The sequence below is a fragment of the Oenanthe melanoleuca genome, chromosome 4 (genome assembly GCF_029582105.1).
Source record: "Oenanthe melanoleuca isolate GR-GAL-2019-014 chromosome 4, OMel1.0, whole genome shotgun sequence".
Lineage (NCBI taxonomy): Eukaryota > Metazoa > Chordata > Aves > Passeriformes > Muscicapidae > Oenanthe > Oenanthe melanoleuca.
The window spans coordinates 54980387-55007983 of record NC_079337.1 but is presented as its reverse complement, the minus strand read 5'-3'; the positions used below and the strand labels follow the sequence as shown (position 1 = coordinate 55007983).

At 40.4% G+C, this 27597-nt stretch overlaps 1 protein-coding gene across 13 annotated transcripts in view; it reads right to left on the bottom strand.

The window, feature by feature from the left end:
• Window positions 1-24281: 24281 nt before the first annotated feature.
• The window catches only part of LDB2 (LIM domain binding 2), a 210700-nt gene continuing 207384 nt past the window's right edge, over window positions 24282-27597 (bottom strand). For 6 of the 13 annotated variants that reach the window (XM_056489518.1, XM_056489520.1, XM_056489519.1 and 3 more), the window contains one exon: window positions 24282-25569. In XM_056489518.1, coding sequence (XP_056345493.1) covers window positions 25339-25569 — 231 coding nt within the window. In that variant the 3' untranslated portion in view covers window positions 24282-25338. Of the gene's footprint in view, window positions 25605-27597 lie in introns of all 13 variants that reach the window. The other 7 variants (XM_056489528.1, XM_056489527.1, XM_056489529.1 and 4 more) reach the window with 3 other exon arrangements.

Below are 27597 nucleotides of genomic sequence, written 5' to 3'. Positions count from 1 at the left end.
GTGGTGGTTCAGTGGGAGGGAGCAAGAGAAGTGTGTCATCAAGAGTTTGAAGATTACATTGGGCAAACTAAAGTTCACCAGTTTTCTGGCTGCTCAGTGCTTGGCTTTGCACCCATGAGCTGTCCAAGCCTGTCTCCATCGTCATCAGTGATTTGTGCCACTCCTATTGTGAGCCCTTATGATTTTGTCAAACATAAAGCAGCTGCTCTGAGGTGTTCTGTGCTTCATTTCTGCCCCATGTGATACTTTTTGGAGGTCTTGGCAATCAGTATTCACATGGCTTTTCCAGAATTGGGACAGATTTCCGGCTTTTCCAGAAGTAAAAATCCCTTTCTAGAGTTGAACCACTACTTTTAAAGAAAGTCTCTAACATATTCATAATTATTGCAGAATTTGAAATCTGTCCAAGAGGGTTGGTTTGGTGTCAGTGACACTCATTTTTTTCAAGCTCATGAAAATTCATCTGTGTTTTCTTCTTGCCCTGTTGTGGCACATCAGAGTTTTGTGACCAGTTGTCAGTAGATTTCCCCTACACTGTGCAACTCCATCTTCCTAAATGTCTGCCAGTTAGACTGTTCTGTGCCTGAGCCCCCAGCCTAACCAAAATTATTCACTGTGAGCTGCCCAGACTTCCCAGCAAGGCTGCAGCTTTGTTGAAAGCATTTGCCAAGTGACAGTTCTGGCACAGTGCATACCAGCAAGGTGCTGCTTCTCAAAGACTCTTTTCTACAGCAATTGTGCATATTCCCATAGATTGATGAGGACTGTCAACTCTGAACCTCTTGAATTTATGGTTAGTTTGGGGTTTGTTTACCTGGTGCTTCAGCTCTGGCTAGACACTTTTAAAATATCCAAGCTCTTCATATTAATACCTTCCCTTCCCCGTACAGCACAGTCCATTTGGAAACATGTCACAGGCCCCATAATTATAGTGGGAGAGTATTTTTCCTTTTCCCATCACTTATGTAGCATTTACTGATGGCTAAACACCATTAGTTGAATATCAGGCTTAAAAAAGCAGAAGTTTATTTAAATACGGAATTTGAGTATTTTAATAAATTGCACACATCTGAAAGTAGGACATGCTCATATTTTACCATAAAAATAAACAAATCTTTGTGAGTTAAGGTAAGAATTAATGAAAACAAACATTACCTGGTGCTTTATAAGCACCTTATCAATGAATAATAAACTCTTTTATTTCAGGAGTTTTATAATAAAATAAGGAGTTGAATCTGTTTAGAAATGTATTCTTTAATGAGTGCATGCTGCAAGCACATCCATCTGTAAAGCTGAACTTTAGCATCCAGGTAATAACTGTGCTGTCAGTTTGGCATCTATCTTATGGTCAGCACTATGGCAGTAAAATAATTGAGAAATATTGAGTGTCTTAAGATCCTCAATTTGAAATATTACATTAGAAACAGTTTTCCTTAGTTGTTTTTCTTTTCAGTGTTGGCAGATAAGTTTCTTTTCCTTTAAGGCTCCTGGAGCTTGGTGAAGTCCCTAAATTCTGTGCATTCCTGTGGATTTTGAGTTGCATTTAATGGGTGAACATATGAATATGTAGAAATGCTTTACCCCCTGCCATAAATTATTCATACCAATAGGCCACTCCTGCTGCTTCTGCACAGGCTGTGGAAGTTGGACACATGGACAGACAGATATTTCTAAGAGCTTTAGCATTAATCATGTTGGAGAGGTGTTAAAATAGCCAGCAATTTCCTAAAGATGGAGTGCATGTTCTTTCTTCTTGGAGCATGTGCTCATAAGAAACTGTCAACTTATTCCCCAAGTAGAATGCATTAAAAAAAAATCCTTCTGTGTACATAAAGTAAAACACTTCAACCTTCATTAGCAGGTCTAAAAGACAGCAAGAACATTAAAGATAATACAAACAAGTTAGATATGATCCTGAGCCTGCAACAAGCAGCTTTCAGGAGGCATTAAATCAGGATGGAGACTGCAGCCTGTAAAACACCAAATTTGTCTGGCAAAGAGAAAGGGAGAGAGGGAGAATGAGTGTGAGGCAAGGCAGAAAGTTCATTGGTGCAAGGATGCTGCATCTCCACAGCCCAGAGCAGCTGAAGCAGGCTGGCTGGGGCAGTGTCCTGGGAAAAGCAAGCAGGGCTCTGCACGTACAGCTGGTAGTTTTCTGGTTATATGTCAAAGTCTTGGCTATAGGGATTTCCCCCCCGTTTAGTTTTGTGTTGTCAGCAGCTCCCCATTCAGCAGAGAACTCTCTATGGATGGGATTTGTACACATACACAAGTGCTTTGCTGAGTTAAGGCAAATGGCACTGATGATACCAGCGTGGGAAACCAGAGTAGGGGTGTAATTAACTCGTGAGCCAAAACTCAGAAAGCTGGTGTTAAAAACTCAAAATTAGTTAGCATTTTGTCTTGGCACCCTCAAGCAGTGGAAGGCAGATATATGAGATTTTAAGAAAGGACTCTAAAGAGGTCTTTAATTGCTTTATTTTTTTTAAACTTTTATATTTTATGTCCTTGCTTCCTTTTTACTCATGTTTTTAAAACTAATAACAGTGTTATTTAAAATAATTTTCTCTTACACTGGAAGACATGAAACGCCATGACATAAAACCAAAATAATTATTTCTGCCATTAGGAATTACTTCTTAATGAAAAAAAACCCAGTATGTTAAAAGAAAAAAGATTGAGTTCTTCAAATCTTCAGTCAGAATCAGAGGAAAAAGCCTCAGAAGTGAATATCCATTGCACAGGCACATCAGTCTAAAGTATAACTCAATGTACTTGTGCAGAATTTACAGATTACTGTAGGAATCTGGATGTTTCCTTTTCTTGGTTTCATGATTGCTCATCTTAAAATAAAACAGATTATAATTGATTGAATTTCCTTACATTTATGTAATTAATATATCCTCATTAGAAATCACTTAGCTCTGATAATTCCCATTGGTGCCATGGCTGATAAACTAAATGCCAATCAGTGTAATAAAAACAGTGAAATATAATTTCTTGTTGTTCCAAGTGATGATCAACTAATCAGCAGTAAATTTAATCAGAACACATTAACATCAATCAGTCATATTAGTGCTGCAAACTGTAATAACCAGCTACATCTGACAAGTTATGGAAGTTTTTCTATAAACAATTCTAGGCCTTATGCACATTTAAGTATATGGTTTTTTTATATATGTTTGCAAGCAGTTCAAACATATAAGAATATAAAACTTCCATGAATGAAGTACTTAGCCCTGTAGTAAATGTCTGTTACTTGAACAGCCTACAGTTCTAAAATCTGTACTGAGCTTTACTGTTAATGGATCCAAGAGACTCTTATAATCAATGCCAGCTTTTCTGCATGCCCTGTGGATGTGTCCAGACTGCTTGTTCAGACAGAAAAGCTTTAGTCTCTTCCCCCTTGCTGCTGGCCAGTAAGTAGGGAGAAAAATGGACCAAACCGATGCATTTCCCTGAATTTCCTTTCCTTATTTAAACAGTAAGCAGGAGATAAATGTGGATCCCCAGCTTTACAGGACCTGCCCATCAGTGGGGACTCAGGGCTGCAACTGAAATGGCTTTTAGGGCATTCCTAAATTTTTATTGGGTGTTTTCATCCCAGCCACCACAATTCAATATATTTAATGGAGAACTTGATTAACTTGATTTTGAATTTATTAATTTCTACAGTGTAAATACAGGCATCACCATTCAGGCCCTGACCTTTAAGATGCACATATTTGCAGTGTTTAATTCTGCACCACACATGTTCATGGTAATGACTGAAGATCTGAAGATGCATTTTGAAGGGTATTTATTTGACAGTAAGAGAAGAACTTTAATTTGTCTTCAAATAGACCACAAGTGTACATCAGAGTAGTGTACATCTGTTTGGGGTTAGTTTTTATGGTTGAATGATTATTTTGTAGTAAATAACCTACTTAATTGTTTTAACCTTTCTCTGTTTGCATATGTTGTGAAGATGCTTTATAATTTTCTTGAATTGGTGGAAATTACTCTTTCAATAGGTTCTCTGAATATTACCTGTAGATTGTTTATGTTTGAAAGACTCACTATTCAAAATTAAAAATGTAAGATAATTTTGAACTTCACTTGCTACATGTCATTATTTCTATTCACAAATTAGGAGAGATTTCTGATGAAACTGCTCTGAACTACGAGTTTAAATTTTCTTGGTGAATAGTGTCATTATTCTCAAATATTCTTCAACACTCCTGCCTGTGAACTCATCTGCAGGAATAGTCACAGAAAGTAAATGGAAAGAAGACAAACAGCCAAGACACATTCACTGTTTTACTTGAGCGAATATTCTTAGAAAATATTTAGAAATATTGGCTCTGTTATTAGTTATATAAATATTCATACAAATCTGTCTATCAGATTGCCTCCCTGAAATTACTCAGGCCTTTTTAGGAACTTGGAGAGAAAAGTCTCTTAAAAATATATTTCTGCACATTTTCCAGACATATAATAGACTGGATATGGCCTTATAAATTACAGGCTTTCCCATACTCATCCAGTCATGGGGCCAAATCTCAAAGTTAACTTTAATGGGATTTTGGCTTAGCAAGGTTGGAGGAAGGGCAGCAGAATTTAGCCTATGATTTATACTGCTTTCAGAAATTGCTCAGTGAAAAAAAAATATACAGCAGTGGTACTTAGGTAGTACAGTTGCATGTAATTTATTTTCTGCATAACCCACATGAAATTTAATAAGATATAAAAAAGTCACATTTTTGACTGAAGTCTTACAAATTCTGGCTTTAGTGAAAATAACTGGCTTCTCAAATGAGTTGATCAAGTAAAGCAAAAAGTGAAAAATATATATTCATTCAAAAGTGTTTTATTTGATTATTTTTATTAAAAAAAAAAGAAAAAGGAATTTCATTTCACAAAATGCATGAACATATGATAGAAATTAGGAAATGTGCTGTAGCTGTGTTCTCAGCAGGGATGAAAAATGAGAACGCTCTGGCAGTTTAGGGAGATAGGGTTCAAACTCCAGGGCCAGGAGCTATATTAGTCTCTAGGATAAAAAGACTGATTTTCATTAAAGACAGTGGTACCCACTGCCTTCAAAAATAAGATAATAATATAAAAACTTTTGTATATGTAGGAACTTCCTCTGTGGAGTATCATTGGTTGGCACAATTACCATAAAGAGAACTTTAGTGGGCTATATCATCTTTGGTAACTTTTCCATGGATTTTTATACACACCTGGGTGTGTTTGATGACCAGACACCAAGATAAGATGGCAAAGATCCTTGATGTCAATTCAGTGTAGTCAATTCAAACAGATTGGTAGCAAATAAATGGAATTCAGTGAATAATATTGTTTGTTGACTTCCTGAGGTAGATCTTAAAGCAAAGCAAACCAAAAAGCAAAGCAGGAGCTGCCTGCAGCCACTGGGGATTGCACCCAGCCTGCCACCCAAAGGGGAGCTGCAGCCACAGAGGCTTTGTTGTGCACCTAAGCAGTTAAGCATCCTCTGTAGAAGAAAATGATACAAAACATGCAATTATTTATATATTTACTCACAGCATTATTTCTTTTTATGGAACACATTTATTGATTACAGACCCAGGGACTATAAAAAAAGCCAAATCGTACCAAACACAAAAATGCCCCAAATTTTAATTGCCAGCAGTTCAGCAAAATTGTGCCTATTGTTCTCTGCATCTGGGAGACACTGGGCTCACATTTGGATGACTCAGATTAACATTGAAACAGGCTGTCTGGGGCATCATCAGTGCTGGAGATCTGTAAGAAGTATTTAGATAAATACTTGTCAGAAATGCAATAGAAATGGCTAATCCTGCCTTGGTGCAGGGGGCTGGCCCCCCATTGGCTTCCCAGGCTTAGGATTTAAAAAACAAAGTTATGTATATAAAGCTGCACCATATATTTAATAAACAATAATTAGGATATACTCACTATTATATTCCTTTGACACCTAAAATTTGTTTTAAATTTGACCTAAAAATTTATTTCTCTAGAGGTAAATACAAGAACAATCACAGATCCCTTTTTTTTTAAACAGGAATGCTGTTGTTTTGTGCTCAGAGGTCTACACTAAACATTTCGAATTCCACTAAGGGCAAAATCTCTCCCTCTCATGCAGTGTTCTCAGAAATGAGGTCAGGCATTTCTCAATCCCTGGCAAGAAAACTTTCTGACTCATTACTTCACCACAATTCATCCAGAATTTCCCCTTGGGTCCTAGTCAAATTGTTCAAATGTTTTGGAAAAATATATCTTTGACATCCCAAGAAAGGGAATTTAGAAAAGATGTCCTCCTAGCGTGAAAGGATTAGAATCCTCTTAGATTTGAAGCAGAATTTCTTGCAGTTTCCAAGATATTATTATTTATTAATTCATGCAGTGGGCTCCACAAGCACTGAGGTACTTTATAGAATTACAAATTCTATTGTAAAAACACAGATGTGGAAGTCCTGTTGATACAGACACTGCTGAACCGTGACCAGCTTTCTTGGAGCACCCAGATATCTCCAGAAATCCCCACTAATTTGGCACTGAAATGGCTGAGCTTCTCAGACTGATTGCTGAGGACTTCCAAGTTCCCCAGAGCTTCTTGCCCTGAATTTAAGACATCAGGTGCTCACTTCAAGCACTTTGAAGGCCTCCAGTATTTTCCTTAATGATTGAGCCTGTGTGCTTGTGTCCTGAAACTAATGCAGCTCATCCAAGCCTGCCAAGCAGCACACAGGTTTCTGGGAGCTCTGGGATCCATTTCTGCATCATGGAACCTCACATTCCATTTTTTGACTGTCCAAGATCTGAACTGGGCACATGCATTGCAAGAACATGTTGATGCATGTTGATCCACCCTCCCTCCACACTCAGACTCCAGCAGCTTTGAAGGGACCTCTGAAGGTCTTCTGGTCCAGGTTCTGCTCAGAGTAGGTCCAACCATAACTCTTGTTTCCTATTTTTCCAAGGAGCCTGGCTTAAACACTAACTTGGTTCCTTCTGTCTACTTCTTCCCTTTTTTTTTTTTTTTTTTTTTTTGTTTTTTTTTTTTTTTTTTGTTGTTGTTGTTGTTGCCAATACATTTACATTATGTAAAACTCCTGAAAGAATTCCTGTGGACAGAGATGGGCTTGTGTCTGCCATGGTCATAACCATGCAAATAACTCAGGCAACTGGCACTGCCACCCACTTTTGTCTTTACAGAGCCTTTCTGTCCTGAGAATGGTTACACAAGAGGTGTCATTCTGAGGGCTCAGGGTTAGTGGGGAGGAAAGACAAAGATGATGAGGAATTAATTTTTCCACATCATGTATCCCTTTGAAGAAAAGGGGAAAAATGGGGTAAGCAAATGTCACTCTCATTCTGTTGGACTAGAGAAAAATTAAAACCTACTGCTCAATAAAATGGCAATACTAAAAATAATTGATAAACATGTAACATTGTGGTTTGTGAGAAAGCAGGCACGATGTCCTGCCCCATTGGTGCTGCAGAGCAGCCACAAGTCAAGTAGCAAGAAGAAGCTTTGCTGAGAAGGGAAGCCCTTGTACCTGTACACAGCTGATCACCACTGCCCTTCTGTCTCTTCTGCATTGCTCCAATAAACTGCAACACTGACTTTGGTACTGGATGAACAAGGATAAAATAAAATGTTTGTAGGATCTCCAGGTGATCCCAGACACCACACAAACCTCTTCAAATATATTTGTACACCTACCTGGTGGTGGTTTCTGTTTAAGCTTGAAGTAAACCTGTACCAAAAATCAATTAGACTGAGATCAATTTGTGATATCAAAAATGCACAATTATCCTTTCACAATTAGCTGTTTCTGTGCTGAATTTAGCAAGGCATAAAGCAGAAGCAAACAGCTCTGCTTCACTTCATGCTGGGGACTTGTCCTGGAGCTGGAATCCAAGGGCTGGAGGGCTTCAGGGGGGCTTAACACCATTTCATACCTCTGTCCTCACACACTAGAAAGGCCAAATCTTACACATGTATCCCACTGTGCCACTTCCAGCCACCACATCGTGCAATCTTGTCTGTAAATTTCTCTCTGACAAAACCATAGCTTTTCCACCCCACTGATTTCATACTGGAAAGCAGTAACAGAAAATCATTCATTTAACTCATGATTTTACATCAAGGGCAAGTGGCAGCACACAGCTTTAGAGAAGGTGAGGTGTCATGCTAGCATTTTATATTCTGATATTAATAATTTGACTTAATATTTAATATCGCTTTTTAGTGTTTAGATAAGAATTCAGCAAGCTTTCTCAGCCAATCTCCCACACTTCAGTGTCTGGAATGTTGCATGCCCTGTCCCTCACAGCACTTATTCACACGTTAGGAAAATATTGACATGGTGTTGTTATCCCATTTGTGCAAAGGTCTCCTCTGCTGCTGCCAAGCCGTTCCTTCAGTCAGCCATGAGAGTGCCCATGTGTCACACAATCAGTGTCAGACATTCACAAGTATGTAAATTGACCCAGTGGCTCTTCAGCATGCACAGATCCCATTGACTGAAGTGGGAAATTTTATATGTTTAAGGGAAGTAGGATTGGAGCAGTTCCAGCAAATAATCCCTGCCTGCATTCACGAGGACAAAATGAGAACTCTTGACTTTCAAATAGTGTCACAGGGACTCCCTACACCACATTTTTCATCCCTTTTTTATTTTATTTTAGTGATTATCCTCATCAAGAAAGGGCTCAACTATTTTTTCACTCAGAGTGTCACAAAAACTTTTATTTTCTTTCAATCTACTACACTAGGAATTCAGCCCCCCCAAGGTTTCCAGAATCAGGCCCCAATTCATATAATTTCAGGAACTCTCAAGACAAGAAAAAACTGGCTTTCTGCCAGAAAAATGATACACATAGATATTTTGCTTAGAGCAAAAAGATCAGGCCTACTGTCCAGAGCTTCCTGATTAGTTAAAGATGTGCCTTTTCAAAGCACTTTTATCCCAAAGTAGCATTAATATTTCCCCCTTTTTTACTGCTCTGTTTTTGCCATTAAAAAGTCTGGCACATAGTTGCTTTCTCTTTCTGAAAGAGCTTTTTTCCTTATTCAAAGCAGTTTAAAAGTGTGCCCATTATCCCTCACTCACACAGAGTACAGCCCAGGCAATCCAGCCAGGAGCTCCCTGAGCTGCTCAGCAGACAGGCTGGACAAACTCTCCCTGTCAGCTGCACTGCTGATGGTTCCTGAAGCAGGGTTTGCGGGAGAAAGCCACCAAACCAGAGGTGCTGAGATGTTACACAGCTCAGCTGCTTCCCCTGCTCTTGCAAAAAGGATTGTTGTTACACTGGGCACTGCACAGGACTGTACTGGTAGTTTGCTGGGCTCACAGTGCTTTTTATAGCTATTGAGAGTTTTCAGAAATTTGTATGAAAACAAAATCTCACCGATTTGTCACTATTCTGGTTTTACTACCTCATGATCAATTCATGAGCCATACCACAAGACAGACACATTACATGTTGTGTTAAAATGACAGGGCTACTCCTCCCACCTTAGGCAGCAAACTGAGGTGCTAGGGTTAATGGACTAATTTTACACTTCTTACCTGAGCAATGGATTCAGGTGGATGTCTCTGGGGCACTCCTTGGATTTTGGGTTGGGCTGAACCAGCTAATAGAAAAGCCTCTTTTCTCTAACAAAGATGTTATCATCTCCAAACTTATTTTTGATGAGAGACTGAATACTTAAAGCTCTTCCCTCATATCCAGACTGAGTGTAGAAATTCTGAAAGACTGGAGAAAACTAAGGGAAAAAACAGGACAACAATGAAGGAGTGGCAAATAACAGGCCTGGGTACACCATTCTAAACAAGGGTTTTCTGGAGGCTGTATTTCCTTTTTATGGGGTGTGTGTGTGTAATTTAGACTTTGTTTAGCTTTTAAGCTGCCAGTGAGAGAACAAAACAGGGAGCAACTTAAAACACAGATTAAGCTGGGCTCATCTTACCTTCAGCACTCTTTTGGTGCTGTGTTACTGCATTTTAAGAAGAAGAGCTACTGTAAGGGCATAAAGATTTGATTTGGAATTGAAATTTCTCAAAGCTTCAGAGTATGTAAGGTGAAAAATGTTCTTCTGAGGGGGTCAAATGTAGACCTGAGTTCTCTTCACATTCTGGCATAGTCAGGGGTCTGGGTTTTCATTTAACCCTGTACACATCTCCTCAGCTCCTCTCTTCTCTCCTGGGGATGCAAGGAATGGAAGGGTCGAGGGGGAGAGGAACTTATTTCATTAAAAACCAGAGAGATTTTATTATATCTTTCTGAAGTGCCACAAAATTAGAAAATGCATGGAAGGAGCATTGTCTATGACATCTTGTCATTGCAGCTCTGCCTTTTCTCCAGCTGCCATGGGCTGCCCTGAACGTGCTGCTATCTGCAGATCTGTAAGGTATGAATCATCTCACACACTGCCGAGGTGGAACCTGGCAACTGCTTAACAGCACTGCTGCAACACTATGGAACATTTTAAGACAGGAAATTAAGAATACCTGAGCCAACTAAAACCACAGGGGGAAGTTTAGATGGACAGAATTTAATTACCCGTTTTGGAATTCGGCCAGGACACCAAAACTTACACCCCAACCCTCCTGTAAAGTGCCATCAGATCTTTAATACTAACAACTGTTCAAAACATCAGCCTTAGATCTGCTCCAAATGAGAACAGCACTAGAAGTCATCCAAAACCTGTTAAGGTATTAATTTTCTACTGACTGACAGGAAGGCTACAACATACTGATTCACACAAGCAAGCTAAAGCACAGTGAGCAAAATATCACTCCTATCAACACTGGAGGCTTAATGTTTTTAGGAGAATGCAGTGTATTTTCAGAAATGCATCAAGTAAAAAAAACCAAACAACTTATTTTATTATCTAAGCAGTCAAAATATCCTTGTGCCCCCTGTGCAGAAGCCCCAAATGTATGTCAGTGCTCAGCCTCTTGTTTGTTGCCTCTTATAGCATGGAAAAGGAACACACTGTAGTGAATAACAGTGTGTCAACTTTAAAGGGAAGATTAAAGCCTGAAAGTCTATACATTTTCATTTCTCACATTTTTCTAAAGCAAGCTGTATACTATTTAATGTTTATTTGTGGTGAAGATGAAAAATTCTTTCTGTGGGTTATCTTTTCAAGAAGAGTAGGATTTCTATAAATCATGGTTCTTGAAATTCCTTAGGCTGAGGAATTATGTCAGCCCTGAAAAGCATGGGTTCATTATTCACATCGTGTTTCTCTGTTGACATAATTCCCTAACAGACTGGGACATGAGGTGTCCCATTTTGATACTTCAACCAACAGCCACTGCTTTTGCCTCCTCTAAATAGTAAACACTTCTGTCTCTGAGTTCCTGTCCTAAAAAATCCTTTGAGCAGTATATCTATATAAAAAAGAAAATCTGGGTTAGCTGTGGTCCACCAGCAATTTATCAAGCAGCATTAGTTATGTCTGTGGGATATTTTTCATTATCTGAGGATTATTAATAGACACACTGTATACATAGTGATTATTCCTTGACTAATAATTGAGATAATATCAATATGAAGCCTAGTTTCATTAACACCTTAGTAAAGAGACTATGATGTGAGGTTTGTTTTTTTTTTTTTTTCTTTTATTCCCTCCAATTTGTAATCAAAAGTTATTTAATAGTAGAATCAGCCTTTACTTATAACTGAGGTTGTGGACTTTGGGAGTTGGCAGAGCCAGCTGCTGGGCTGCTGGGAGCCAGACTCTTTTTGATCTTCATATTGAATGGTTTCCTTTGATCACCTAGACAATAGATCATAAAAGAACAGAGCTTTTACCCATATCTGCCTAAATTTGCAGGTAAATAATGAGATGGTCTGAACTCAGGCTGGAGTGTAAGATTTTTAACAAACAATTCTCCCCTTTGAAGTAGACTTAGTAAAATTAGCATATAAATGAGCAATGCTGCTACATAAGGACATGTGGCTGGAGTGGAGGGATAATTGGACTGAGGGGCTGGTTTCCAAATGAGGTCCTTTGCTGAATGACCAGCACTGGGACTTCAGGTGTGTTCTCTTTGAGAACTAGGACCAGAGCTGAATATGGGGCTTGCTCAAGCTGGGGACCATGGCTGTGTGGAGAGGAGCTTTGTACCTGGGCTGGAAAGTGCAAAGTTAGATGGGAGGCAGGCAGAGACAGACCCTGTCTCTGCAGGGAGAGCCCTTCTAGTCGGTGCTGTGGAGTCAGGCTGGGTCCATCATCCAACACTCTCCTCTGTCACAGTCAGCTGTGCTCTGTGGTGTGATCTCCATGAATCTCCTCAGAGCTGCCTTTGCTGAGCCTGTGAGGAAGGACCATTGTGCTGAAATACTGCAGGGCTGGCTGCTGACAAGAGCTGCATGAGCTGAATTCACCGACCTCGACAATCCAGAACTAGGATTTAGTGCGGTGGGAGCAGGTTAACATTAAGATTTTGAGTTTCACAGCTTTTTATTTCACCAAAGTCAGTGGGATTGCCTGTCCCAGTGGGAAACTGCCCATTGTTACATGGTACTTTGGATTCCCTCCTCTCTGCATGAACAAGGCAGCTCCCCTGGGAGAAAACACCCTTGTCCTTCCATGGCAGGGACATGTGGAGATCTCAGCAGCAGTGCTTTCCAATGTACTGAATGAAAAAGAAATTAAATTAAGTACTGATGTTTTGAGTCAGCTTTCAAAATATTTCTCAGTGTGCTTGAAGGAATCATGCTCAGTTCACTTGCTTCTTTATGCAATTTAATAAAAATTAAACTTGAGATTTACAGAGGACAGTAGACCATGATCCCAATGGCACCTGAAAAGCAAATAGGATAGTGTATTCCATGTGGTACAAAAACCAAGCTCAAATTCCCTGTGACTTGCTTTAAGGATAGATGCAGAGAGCATCAGCATACTCTGGAGGCACTCTCTGTCCTTTGGCCCAGATACTACTGGGATCAGCTTTACCCTTCCACAGAGGTGAGATCAGCCCCTCTCTCAGTGTAACCCTCGTGTAACATGGGAGGCTGAGGGATGAATCCACCCTTCTACATCTTAAGTGAATTTTAGGGACAATATTTTTTTAAGTGACATTTCAGTCTCTTGTGAATGGATCCTGAAAAAAGAGTTTCTGCACATCAGATATTCTCTCATCATAATATTCCTTTGCTTCCCTTGGGGGCCTGTTAGGACAGGACTTTGCACTGCTGGTGAGCACAGCAACCCTCTGGAATCTTTGTCTTGCTGCTGGAGCACTGCCTGAGGCTTTTCCAGGGGAAAAGTGGGCACAGTGGGCAGCAGCAGCCAGTGCTGCTGGAAAGAGCCAGCACCTGCTCTGCACAGATGAGTGAACCAAGAAGGGGCTTTGGGGAGGATTTTTGGAGGTGCTTGAATGTGGGGAGCTCTTGATGGGTTTGGACAAGGGGAGTTTAATGCAGAGCTTTGGAAAGATGTGGGGATGGCAGAGGCTGGGGGCTCTTCAGCTGGCATCTGGGCATGTCCATGATAAGGACCAGGGGATGGGGAAGATTGAAATGGATATGTTCAGAAATAGGAGTTTTGTCACAGGAGAGGCAGAGAGCTGGGGCAAGGGCTGGGGTGGGAGGGCGATGGGCACCAAAGGAAATGGATTTATTAAACAACTCTGACTTGGATGATGTGTTTGGGGCAATCTCCTGACCAGTTTTCCTTCTCCTCTCTCCTTTTTTTTTTTTTTGTTTGTTTGGCTGGTTGGGTTTTTTGTAGGTTTTTATGTTTGTTCATGTGTTTGTTTGTTTGTTTGTTTCCTGCTGGCAAAAGGAGTAGCCTAGCCCAACCAAACAGAGCTGATTGGTTCCAGAAAAATTGATATGAGTTTTCCTGCGCTTCTGAAATCTTTCTGTCCTCACCTCTTATATTTATTAGTTCAAAGTTATTCACCAAAAGTTGACCTGAATTCTCAAGCTAGTTTTCTTCTGGCAAATAAACTCTTCACTAAAAACATATGTGCCCATCACTACACTAAATGCAGGCAGTCTATTTACTTGCAGTTTGGCTGATAGCTGGCCCCTTCCCAGCAGCACAGAGGAGATGGAAGGCATTAAGAAAAGCTCTGAATATTGCTGGCTGAATAGTCTGCAAAAAAAGGATAAGGATGACAGGAATGAAATCCTAGCACTGCTAAGAGACACTTGGAAGATTTTGCTACAGTTTCTATTAAAAAAAATATTCAATGGAAGTTACACAAATAAAAACCACGCACAGCACTTTGAAACCACACCAGTGTGACACTGTAAATACCTGGGAATTAAACAAAAATAATAAAAAAGGACCTTAGTAAAAGGCAATGCGTTTAATGGCTTGGCTCAGTGTGGAATAACCTCAAAAATACATTCCAGAGCTGTTTTCTCCATCACATGGAAGAAAGTGGCAAATGGAGCTGCAAATAGAGAGGCACAGCATCTGCTAGGATTCACTGCCTGGCCACTGCTCCAGCACACTTGCCATCCCAGCTGAGCATGTTTCAAGGTGGGGCAGATCTGGCCTTGGGCTGATGGGCTGTCTGGAAGCTGCAGGCTCAAGAGCTGGGCAATTTGATCACCTTTGTGAAAGCAGGGGAGTGGCAGAGAAGCTGAATGTGGAGCTGATGTTCAGCAACTGTGTTGATACAAGATGTAGGGGCTCTCAGTGATGTTATGTGTCAGCCAAAATATTTTCAATAGTGAACAAAGGGTGAAGAGACAGAGAGCAACAACAGCCTCCAAAAGGAACAGACCCATTGGCCTGGTATGGGCTGGGACAGAGTTAATTTTCTTCATATGGCAAGTGCTGTGGTTTGGATTCAGTGTGGAATCATGTTGATAACACACGTGTTCTGGCTGCTGCTCAGCGTTGCTTACCTTAAATCAAGGACTATCCACTGTCCTGTGCTTTGCCAGCCAGCAGGTGCACAAGAAGCCAAGAGGGAGCATGGCCAGGAGAGCTGATCAAACTGTCCAAAGGGCTGCTCTATTCCACAGCACATGCTGATTATATAAACTGGGGGGAGCTGGCTGGGAGGCACCAACTGCTGCTCAGGGATGGACAGGGTATGGGGTCAGTGAGCAGATGTAATGGGCATCACTTGCTTCTCTTGGATTTTATTCCTCTCCCTCTCTCATTCTCATTAAAATTGTTATTTTTGTCATCAAGATTATTATATTTTACTTTTAATTATTAAATTATTCTTTTCTTGGTCTAGGGGTTTTATTTTTTTTCCTTGATTCCCCTCCCCATCCCACCAGAGAGGAGGTGTGTGTGGAAGGGTTGGTGGGGTGTGAACAAGGTACTGTGGTACCCAGTTTCCAGCTGGGGTTAAACTGTGGCTGTTGTGCTGTGCCAAGCTTGATTTGGAGACACCAGCAAGAATTGTGTGAAGGTCTCCTTGTCTTTAGGGTGATGGAATAGCATTTAAAAGAAGATCTATATGCTCTAAATGCATTTCCTGGGAGAGAGACCACACTGTTGGCTCAGGCAGGTGAGACAGAAGGGGGAGTTTCCATTCAGGGGGGTACAAAGCAGGTAACTCCTGCTCTTGGGGCCTCTACAGATATGAAAACTTATCTTGGGTGTTGATGAAGAGTGGAACAAGAAAGAGCTTTTTTTTTTTTTCCATACAGGGGAATCCATTTGGTGGCATTGTGAGGGAAATATTTCACTGGGAAATAGGAATAGTCATCAAGGAAAGATATAGGAAACAGAAAAATCACAGGATAAAGTAGGCTTAGTAGCAAAACAACTGGGGGGTTGACAAATTACCAGAAAAGTGATATTCTCAAAAGTACAAGCAATATCACAGGCTCCACTGAAAACGAGGTTAGTTTTGGAAATTAACATCACATCTGTCTAGTTCCAATAATCCTTGTCCATTTTAAAATGGAGCTCATGACACAAGATATCTGCTATAAATAATCAAATACATTATAACCTGGACATATCCTCTACATCAAATAATCCTGCTACAAAAACTGAGAATAAAGGAATTTGCTGGATGACTAGCACTCAAAAAATTGTTCCCTGGTGTGTTATTTGCAGCCTTTTCTCTACTTCAGTAGTTTATGTTGAATAACTCACAGCTGTGGAAATACCTCCACAACAGAATTTAATACTGCTAATAACAGGATCCAAATTGGCCCAGCTCCACTCAAGACTCATAAATGTGAAGACATAGAGATATCTTGGGCTGTGTAAAAGGCTGAGAGGCCTTGGGGCAGACTGTGGGTGCTCAGGCAGAGGGGCTGTGCCCAGAGGGTGGGATGGGGCTGTGATGAGCCAGGCAGAGGAGTGCCCTGTGCTCCTCATCAGGGCACTGCTGGCTTCCCACCAGGGACCAAGGGAGTGCCACAGCCCAGGTAAGCTCCAAAGCCTTTTGGTTTTGTATAGAAAGTGAGGTCCTCAAAGCAGTCCTTTTGTGGGAATTATAGGAAACTGTGCTTTTTATGAACTGCTTGCTGTGTTGTGTGCACAGGAAGTGCCACAAAGCCACACGTACACAGTGGGCACAGCCCAGTCAGGGTTATCCAGAACTGGTCACATGTAAAGCAGCAGCTGACATAACAGCACCCTGACACCAGCCCTTGTAAATGGAGAGCCAGAGCTGAAAAGCCTTTGCCACTTTTTGTTTTTGTTTTGTTTTAATTGCAAGTCTCCTGGATTAGTCTATTTTCAAATATTGAAGGGGATTGGGGAAGGAAGGAGAGGAGAAAGATGGAATAACTGATGCTTTGGGTGACCTATACCACTCTATATCATTCATATGTCCTTCAAACTATCTCTCTGTAATGTTTACAAGCATATTTCTGTAGGGAGCTGGGCAGGACACATCTGTGTAATTAATTCTTAAGTGTTGGGGCTTAGTCAGGAGCCTTGAGAAGGGAACCTCATCAGCCAACCCCTGGCTAGTTTAGAGCTGCTTGCATTTGATATTTTACTGCCAGCTCCAGAAAATTTTAACTGTTTGTTTTAAACTGAAAACAAACTTGTGGTGCTTGTAGTTTCATGACAATCACATCTGGAAAGAAAATTATCAAAGTAAAACTTAAAATTTCAATACTCGGAACCAAAAGGAAAAACACATTCCAAACAAATTAAAAAGTTTTGGTTGAACAAAAAAACAACCAACCAACCAAAAAACCAAATAAACCAACACAAAATATTAAAGAATCATTGTCTTGGGTTGCAATACAGGATGTGACCAGAAATGTGTATTCTATCACCACCTGTTGAGACCAGGTGGGGCAGTGATTTCCTTATCTCTGTGACACATACTATCTGCTAATGGACTATCTTTAAAACCAGGTGGGGCAATCATCTTTATCCTTTCCACAACCCATCCTCCCTCCAGGAAGATATTGTCTGCTAATGGGCATCATGTCCCACTGTGTGACTGATAAAATTACATCATCCCACTGGGAGATGCTCCAGCCAGGAGAGGAGCCAAGCCTTTCCTACCTAGATAAAAACTGAGATTTTGAACAGCAAGTTACCTTCTTTCCACTGGATTCCAGAGGAAAGCCAGACCTTTCCACATCATCCCTGGACCTTCAGAGGAAAACTGTACCTTCTACAGGAGCACTGCTCCAGCTGAACCACATCTGCCCCTGCAGGAGGATGCAGCCACCATTGAATGGGACTGCTACCAACACCCTGACTGACTGACAGGGTGTCAGGTTGGATTCTGACTCTGTCAGTGTGTTTAGGTTTGTTCTTTGTAATACTGCACTTCTATTTTAATTTTCCTAGTAAAGAATTGTTATTCCTAATTCCCATATCTTTGCCTGAAAGCCCCTTAATTTCAAAATTATAGTAATTTGGAAGGAGGGGGTTTACATTCTCCATTTTAAAGAGAAGCTCCTGCCTTTCTTGGCAAACACCTGTCCTCCAAACCAGTCATGATTTTGAGAAATCATTATTTCTGTACATCTACCCTGAATATTTCACAGCAGCCATACAGGCAGACATTTTGAAGTGGTAGTCAAATCACCATGAACTTGTCCTGAGGAAGATGCTGGTCTGGAGGAGACTGTGGGGTACTCAGATGGAGGGTGAGGTGCGGGAAGATGGGGATAACAGACCCAGAAAAGCTGTGGCTGCAGCCAACCTTTTAGTGTGACAAAATGACTCTACTGGTTTTAAGGAAGGGCTGTCCCTGTGTTTTCTTTCTTTGACCTCAATGCATTTTTTAAATTAATGTGCCTGTTAATCTGATAAAGGAGGTTGTTACAGTTTAACATTGGCATTGAACAGCATGGTCACAAATGATTAAAAATAAAACAAATGAATAAAACTAAAAACATATTAAATAAGATCCATTTTCCATTTTCCCTTTGAGCCTTGACCTTGCAGCTGTGTGCCCATCCTGGTACCTGGAAGTGCCTGCATGGGGCCCATCACTAGAAGGTTTCCTTCATTACTGATTGCAGTTTTCTTCCCCTGTATATGGCCTTTTCTTGGAAACTACTGTCTTGTAGATTGCCACTTTCAGAAGCCTCAGAGTGTTTGAAGGCAATTATTATACAGACCACTCCTTCCTTCCCCAGCAGTTCCCTTCCCTACTTGAGCCCTGGCCATACTGTGGGTCTCACTGAAAAATCATAGGACTCGACAACTCTCTTTCCATTTTAAAAGCCCATATCCTACTATTACATGGTCTTGAGCTCAAAAATGTTGCCTCCCTGTGGAGTGCCACTGTTCAGCCCCTCATTATAACCTGGCCATTAGTATTTTTTCCTCCCTCTCAGGAATGCAGCCGGCATCTACAGTAAAGCCAAATCCTGCTGCGTGAAATTTGAGTTAGGCCCTGCACAAGGAAGTCCTGACTTCTTTGAAAAAGGGGTCGTATTTAAAAATAATACATTTTCTGGAAGAAAGAAGGCTGATATAGGGTATATTTTTTTAGTTTTTAGGCTGAAATAGCAGCAAAACAAATAAAACCATCTTGAAGCTCCCCATCCCTGTTGACACAAAGACCAGCAGAGGAGATAGCTGTGATACGTAAGAATGAAATTGCATTACTGCTGCAGAGCTCAGGAACCACAAGAAAGGTTTGTGGTTGCTGTCCAGGGACACTGTAGCAACAAGCCCAGCTCCTGCAGCACTTCCCACCTGATTCACATTGGAGGATGATGGTCTAAGCACAGACACAGAGCTGCTGACAAACTCAAATGAGAAGATAGCTGTCTCTGTAGTTCACCCTTTGTTACCCCCCTTTGGAACATGGGCTTAACCTGGAGGGGAGATTTCAAAGAAAACAGCTGAAAGTTCCCTTTCAGAATGCAGTTTGCAGTCAAAGGCAGACACAAGCCCCAGTATCGATCACAGTTCCTAAATTTCACACCTTCTGTTTGCTGAATTTGATCTCTCTTGGCAAGCCCAGAGCAGCCCACCTTGGATTTGATGGGTTTGTCTGTGTGGAGCACATGGGAGTCCTGTGTTCTGTTTTGCACATGGCCAGAAGAAGATGGAAAATTAATGCCACTGTGTAAAATCACAAACAAATTTTCATAAGTTATCAAAGAGAGATGGAAGAAAGTAGAATTGAAAGAAAAAATCCCCAGCATGTGAAAGCACCAAACACCAGTTTTTAAAAGCTTTTTCAGTACTCAGACACCCCCAAGAGATTACTCAGGGAGGATGAAGCTTCATGTGATGAAATGAGAGTTGCAGTTGAATGTGATAAGGAGTGTTAAATGCCTGCTTTATATCAAGCATTTGCTAAAATGTCTCATAATGCATTGCAAAGGAGATGCTAACCTTATACTTTACAGCAGTTCAATACAAAATTATACATAACAACTTAGATGAATTCAGAGTTTTTGAGACAGAGCTATTAATTAAACTGGGTGATACACAACTTGAGTATCTCCAGAGATCATGCAGAGTTTCTTTTAATATAATACAAAATACTGCTACACACACACTCTAACATGTGCTCTGCATGTCACCTTCCAACTGATATGGTCTTGGACATCTGAGAAGTATTTACAGGGCATTGATAAAGATTGAAAAAGAAAAAAAAGAAAAAAAGAAAAAAAGAAGACCCCAAATATTCCCAAATTAAAAATCTTCATCCTCATAAAATCCCCACAATCACACGCAGAAAATGAAGCAAATGAACCTGAAGAAATTTGGACTCCAGCCATGAGCACTGACCTAAAGGATCCTGAATTTGGTTGTCCAACAGGTGTGGAGGCACACTGGGTGGGCATTCACCTGGTTCAGCTGAAGCACATTCCCTTGCTAATGTGCAATAACCTGTAACCTGATTTATCAGGGATGAATTCAGACTTATTCAGACTGAAGCTGATCAATCTCATCCTGATCCCTGTAAAATTGATGCAAACAGAATTGGGAATTTGTTGGGCAGTGTTTGGAGCTGGAGTGTTTGTGCTCTGTTGTAGATGGATGCTCTTTATAAAGTTTTTGATTCTGTATGCATAAGTGAATTATTTCCTGATGTCATCTTTAGTGCATAATGGTGTTTTAAAATGTGCTTATGAATTAAGACTGCCCATAGACCCATTAAAAATTATTTCTTGATGTGAGGGATAAAGTTCTTCTATTTCAGAAGTGATTCACAGGGTCATGGAAGAAATGCTTTTACAGTTAGATTGCTCCATCACTGTTCCTAATAAAACCTCTCCCCTTTAAAGCATTGATACTAGTTGCTGTCAAAATAACATGGTAAATGAGAACTGATTTTAATACAGTGAGCATTCAGTGGGAATTCATATTTTCTCAAGAAATGTATGAGTATGGTCCATAAATTTAGAGACTTCCATAAGTGACTCTCTCTGAAGGTACCACCTGCCATTCTGCAATGCTGGGGTACCACCAGGCTCCTAATAGAGCATAATAACCTGCTGGAGTAACATCAGTTCCATGGGATGTTAAATATTCAGTAGCTCCTCTTACATAGTGGAAGATTCAGGCCTTAGCCTTGTATAAAAATATGCTGTCAAAAAGCTAGAAAAAACATACAAATCATCCAGTCCTGCTCAGTAAAACCAGCTTCTGGGGTTACATGTGCCCCAGGGCAGCTTTAATTTGGACATGCAGTATATCACCATAGGGCTACTTGATCAGAGTTGCAGTCTCAGGAAATATTTTCAGGACTATTCAATTTCCATTAGCAATTTCTCCAGGATATATCAGACACAAACTGGGTTTTCTTCAATATCAATCATTCATGTTTTCTCTTTCATCCTGTCTTTGCTAAAATGGGATTTTCATGGAGGCTGTGAAATTGCAAAATTTAGTCTGTTCTATCATTTAGACTCCTTTAATGGTGTTTTGCAACCATGGCTGCGTAGGGAGCCTCTCTCCACCCCAGTGTTAGAGAACACCCAGTGGTGTTCAGGATTTTGCCTTTCCCTTTGGAAGTTTCCTCCCCGTTTAACCCCTGTGTCTTCCTACACGTTTAGACTGATCATCCTCAGCTCTCTGGTATGGGGTGCTTTCACTCTGTTTCCCAAGGACACAACTTGGTCACTTCCCAAATGTTTGAGGGCAGTAACTTGCCCAATACCAAGGCTAAAAATTACTCATGGCTTTCACAGAGGTCTGTGATGCTGAAAGAATGCAAATACTAGCTATACCTCCCAAGGTCCCTTCCAAATTGAATTATCCTACCACATTATTAGACACATACATATCAATGCAAAGATGATGAAACCTGAGAAGACCTTTCTGAAGAGATTACAAATTTGTAAATGCTGCTTAGTTTTGCTTGTTGTGAAAGAGAGAAAGAAGGAGCTTTAGGAACTGAAATGTTCTCAAAAGGGGCAGCTGGTGAAAGCAGCTTGTGATTCATGGGAGTTGGAAGTTCTTTAAGAAATTGACCTTGCTGAACAAAGACTCCCCCCCAAAAATAAAAATCCTCAAACAAAGCAAGTCAAAGAACAATCAAAACCCACCAATGCTCATTGCATGATTTAAATTCTTTGTAACAGCAACCAGCTTGGTTATCAGTGTTCGTATTTGGTCACTTTAATAATTATGTGATCCAGCTTTTCCAAGTAAACTCCTGGAATTTCCTCCTTCTGATTTGCACGAGCACTTCTCAGGGCCAGCATTTCCCTCCATTTAGCTAAAACAAACAACAGCTTTCTTTTTGAAAGTATTTCAACATCATGAGATAAGAAGTTTCCTTCCTCCTTTTAATAGCTTCAGGGCTCCCCAGGGGGAAGTGCCAAAAACATTATTTCCTTCCAAATTCTAAGAGAAATACAATGTTCTGGTAGGTGGTGAGATTAGATTACAGTAAAATTAACCATTGGTTTCCAGCTTTCATTCTTCAGGCTGCAGCCTCAGCTCTTACAAACCTGTTGCCTCAACTCACCTGTGGTGTTTATCCACCTTTCCCACTGCTCTGTGCCAGGCAGCCATGGAGCACATGGAACCCACAGTGTCACTTGATGACAACCCCCCATCAAAACCCATAAAATCCATTAGTTCATGTGATCACTGTTCTGTAATCCTCAACCCAGGGGGACAATTCCTGAGGACAGGGCATGAGCTCTTAGGATCAGAATGGGATCACAGGCTCTGTCTTGAATCTACCATGTAATTTCAAACATGAAATAAAATCTCATGCAGCAGCCCAGGGCACGGGGTGAAGGATGCAGCAGTGAGGAGAGTGCATGTGCAGCTGCTGCCCATCTCAGCCACTCCCTCAAGCTGGTCCCTTTTGGACATTTCTTTTATGAATAAATAAGTGAATGAATAAAATCAGCTAGCTGTGCCTGTTGTTCACCCTAACCACAATAGGGTGGATTGATAGCTTGCAGATGAGGGTTTTGAGGAGATATGGAGAAAGTGTCCTTGGAGATTAATTCAAGGACAGCACTCTAAGGAGTCTGTTGCCCATTTTTCAAGCGTTCCTGTGTTTATTTACTGAAACAACAGGAGTAATATCACATCATAAATCTTTTAAAAATTGAAATAGTAGTGCCAGTCTTGAAAGATTAATAATAAGGAATGCCTTTTAGAGTGTGCTCATGGAGATGTAATATGAATGATTAGTGTTCTTGAACATTAGAATTACAGTTATAATTGTAATGTTATAGTGGTTATATAGAAGCCAGAGATCCCTTAATGGAATATGTTGTGAATTTAATTATTTACATGGAAAAATCAGGGCTGATATAGACACTATAGGGCTGATAAAACCACAGTTTCCTACATTCTGAAAGTGTTACAAAGGAGCAGCATGGCAATCCATGTTTGTTATTTAGCTAGTTTAAAATTCTAGTTTATATCCTTTGTGCTCTAGAGCTTGGAGTGTCTTTTAGGCTATCTGCCTGCAAGGAGTGCCATGGGTGCCAAAATTCCTTGAACAAGGATTTTGCTTGCAGGAGCTTGGGCTCACATCAGGGGCCAAAGCTGGCTCCTGGGAGCTGTCTCTCACTAAAAAACAAGTGGTCACACAGGCTGCTTTGCCTTGTATTCCTTCTGCAGTGGTGGTTTCAAACCTGTTTGGTAGAATCATATCCAGCAAAGCATGGTGAAAAAAATATGTATGTATGCTAAGGAGATACATATCCCTAGGCTGTCTTCTGGGTATATGTACAGCCACTCAAAAATACCTGAGGAGTTCTTCAGCTGCTCTTACAATGTCAGCAATATTGGAAGTAGCGTTTCAGGGAAGAACAAAACACCACTCCCCTGCACAAAAGGCAGCATTGTGTAGATTCAGCACCTCTCTGCCAACAGTTCTCCCTGTGTCTGCCACTCTCAGGGTGCACCTTGCAGGGCTTCCCAGGTGCCTGGGTATGTGGGTGTGTGCCTCAGTCCTCCAGCTCAGCCTGGGCTGTGCCCAGAGCTGCACCACTGCAGGGGTGTCACCGGTGCCTATGAACAATTGATATGATAGCAAAGCAAAGAAAGGAGGACTTTTAAAATTCTCTCATCACCAGTTGAGGGACTCATCATAAAACTATCAGACAGAATTCAGCAGAGTGGAATCCCTGCTCTCATAAGCCCTGGAAGGCAAGGGATGCAAAGTTCAGCATGGAGCTCCTCTGGCTGGATGCCCAGCACTCCCTCCCAGCTCTCACTGCTGTAACTCACCTGTGGTGTGCACATTGGTATTGTTAGAACAAGAGCATCAAATGGAGCTGCAAGCCATTCACACCAAACCACAGGCTTTCCCTTCAGCAGGAAAAAACTGCAATTCAGTGAAACACTAATTCCAGAAAGTGCCTGGTGCATGATCCTGAACACAGGTGTGTGTGTTGTGCATGCAAGGAACTGTAAATGCACTGTGTAAGAGCACATTTGTTAACACAGTTTATTGGCACACTTATTGGCAAAGCATACATAAAATACAGTTGTATTATATAACACACTGACTCACTGTGTCTTTACATGATGAGTTGAACATATTAATATGTAAATGAAAAAAATTAGTTTCTTTTATAAAGTTTCACATAAATACACCGGAATAAAAAACAAAACAAAACAAAAAAAGTAAAACAAAAAATGAGGGCTTTACAAAAATATTATACAAGAAATATACCATGAAAAGAAATAACAACAAAGCCAACTCAGATACAATAATAAAAACACAAAAGTTTTAGATTTATTAAGCTGCCCACAAAGTTAATGGATTACATGGCTTTAAAATATCTGGATCGACAGCAATTTTACAAAGCATAAACTCTCATAGGACTGGGTGTCTTTTTCCACATAAAAATATTTCTCATGTCTTCGATGAAAAAAAGACATTTCTTGTTTCAGTATTTTTATTAAATGATGGATAGAGTATCTACTGGCATCAGCTAAATGTAAATTAAAAATGCTGGATCCTTTAAATGATTAACTGATGAAAGAAAAGAATGAACAAAAGTTACGTTTAATTACTTTTCCTTAAAAGCTGATCTTTTTCTGAAACAAGAAATTTCAGGTGCAAGTTGAAAAGCAGAAAATATATTACAATTGTAAAAAGTTTTACATAGTTATGTTAATGAGATCCTGAGCACTGATGACTTGTTAAAATATGGCCATTGTTTGATGAGGAAAAAAACAACCCCTTCCAATAAAATGCACTGTCAGAAATTTGCCATGAGATGCTGTTTAATTTTCAATTATTTTAATTGAGGTCAGTGCCAGTATCTAGTTGTATGACAACACTTCCAAGAAATGTATATGGAAGTTTATACAAGAGTTTTCCCTAACAAAAAAAGGTTGGATAGCTTTAGTTTAGAAATAGATACTGTATAATTTGAAAGGTGTTTCTTTTAAATTTTATTTTGAAGAATGCTGTGAAACAATAATTCATAGCCCACTGAGGTACATTGCAGTGGGCACTGCTGCAGAATAACCTATTGGGAAGCTTGTGGTGTGGGGTTTTCAGATTTAGTCTCCTGGTTAGCAGGAGGTTTGCTGTTCCACGGGCTGTTATTTCCCAGTGCAGGTGAATTGTTGAAATCTTCTTCATCATCCATGCCATTTGCTGCATCATACTGTGTGTTCTCTAATCTAGTGATAAGCCTTTCGTCTTCATCCCCAAATTCGCCTCCCATCAGAGTTGGTTCTCCTACCACCATCACATCCTGTGAACAGCACCCAATATTTGTTATATGGAAACCTTGAGAGAGAAAAAATCAACTTAAAAAAATTAGGTTAGAGAATTTGCATCTCTTTAACTTTGTGACATTTGAACAACAGAGTTAAAAGTTCCCACATAGTAGGAACAAGGACAGAGGCTTACACTTTATTTCTAATATAATTAAAAACTATAACACATCTCTATAGCTGCATGCTCATGGCTCTGGATCTCAGAAACCCCAGAACTGAAAAGCAGGTAGGCTGAAAAATATGCCTGATTTTAAGCAAATAAACAGGCTATGAAACTGCCTTTAAACTTCTTGAAATATGTAGCCTTTATGCAGTAAATCCTTCCTGAGCCATTTTCTTTGGAAAGACACCAGGGTGCATCTCAGTTGGAACTTGGTGAAATGCATATTTTAAAAGTACTTTAAAGGAAACCACATTTCTTATCCTCAGACTTCTCAAACGTGGAGCACAGCACTCTAATAAAGATGGTAACTCTCTTATCCATAGCCAGCCAAGCCCTTTTACGCATCCAATATACTTGACATTCTGCTACTTAATTATGGTAATTAATTTAGGTAAAGTTTTCGATAAAAACAATGTTCACACTGATTTGACAATTTGCATAGCTAATTAAGTCATTAGCAAAAACCTGCTGATTGCCAACAAGCCCTGAATTTACCATCTGTTATTTCATGGTGCCTGTCACCTAACTCCATGTAGGCAACCCTGCCGCCAATCTGTGCAGTATGAGGACCAATCTGTCCAGCTGGTACCGTAAAAGCAAGATGAAGACTGCTAATTATAATTACACTGATGAAACTAGTACTCATCAGAAACTAAAGCATGCAGGAAAGAAAGAATTCATCTAATCACTGCTTTAAGTACAAATTGTCCTTCCGTGAAAACAAGTAAACCGCCCACTGTACTCCAGTGCATCACAGATTTGCTGCAAAAAAACCTAAGCAGCATGGGATAGAAAGGTGCAAACTTGAGATTGGAAAGCAAAGGTGCAAAGCCAGAGAGCTGTCTCGTTCTCCCTGTTCAAGGGAGATCAGGCTGCTGTGCTATCAGCTAAAGAAATATGTGGGATGCATCTTTTCATGCAGCTCAGGTGTCAGGGCACCAGGTAGTGCTTGGTAGAAGTGCAGTAATTCCAGATGTGTAGCTTTGTTCCTGCTGATTTAACAAGCCTTCCCAAGAATCCTAGTGAACAACAGTTTTTAGAGGATCTGTTCCTCCTTATGAATGTTAAAAGCAAACAGAAGACAAATGTTTGCATTTAATAAGGTTGCTTTTTAATCAGATATCTACCTCCTTCTCCACAAAACAATACAAATTATTGCCTGCAAATGTTTACACTGTTTCTAGATACCCATCAGCAAAGGCTGGCATGTTACAAAAGAATGTTTGTGCCACATTTTCAGCCTGTGCTATGTAAAAAATTGTGAGTATATGAAAATTGTTACATTATTTATTCTTTGTCTGTTTTATTACTCCATGTATCCATAAACTGCTTGGTTAAAAAGCCTCACACACAGCTTTGTGACATAGAAGTTTAAAAGACAAAGGTGTTCATAAGCAAAAGTTTATTATTCTAATTTATCCCATCTCTCTACACAACAGGCAATATTGAGTGTGCACTGAGCCAGCCCTGATCCCAGTGTGCTGCGAGAGCATCAGTGACAGCAGAGACCTGGCAGAGGACAGCGAGCTGGGTGTGGTGATACAGGGCAGGCAAAAGGGACCACAGTGGCTGGAGCACAGAATCACAGACCGAGGGGGCAGCAGCTCCTTTCACTTTGGCATTCCCAAGGACAGGCCTCAAGCTGCAAGGGGTCAGTGACTCGGATGAGACTCACACAAACGCATCAAAAATCACTATGGGGCTGCAACAGCTGGCTGGGGAGGCCATGTGAAAGAATTCAATATGTTTTATGCCCACAAAATGATTGGGAGGGGAAATATGCTTAGCAGCTGCAAGTGCTGAAAGGAAGACAATCACTCTAGGCCAATATGAGGAGATG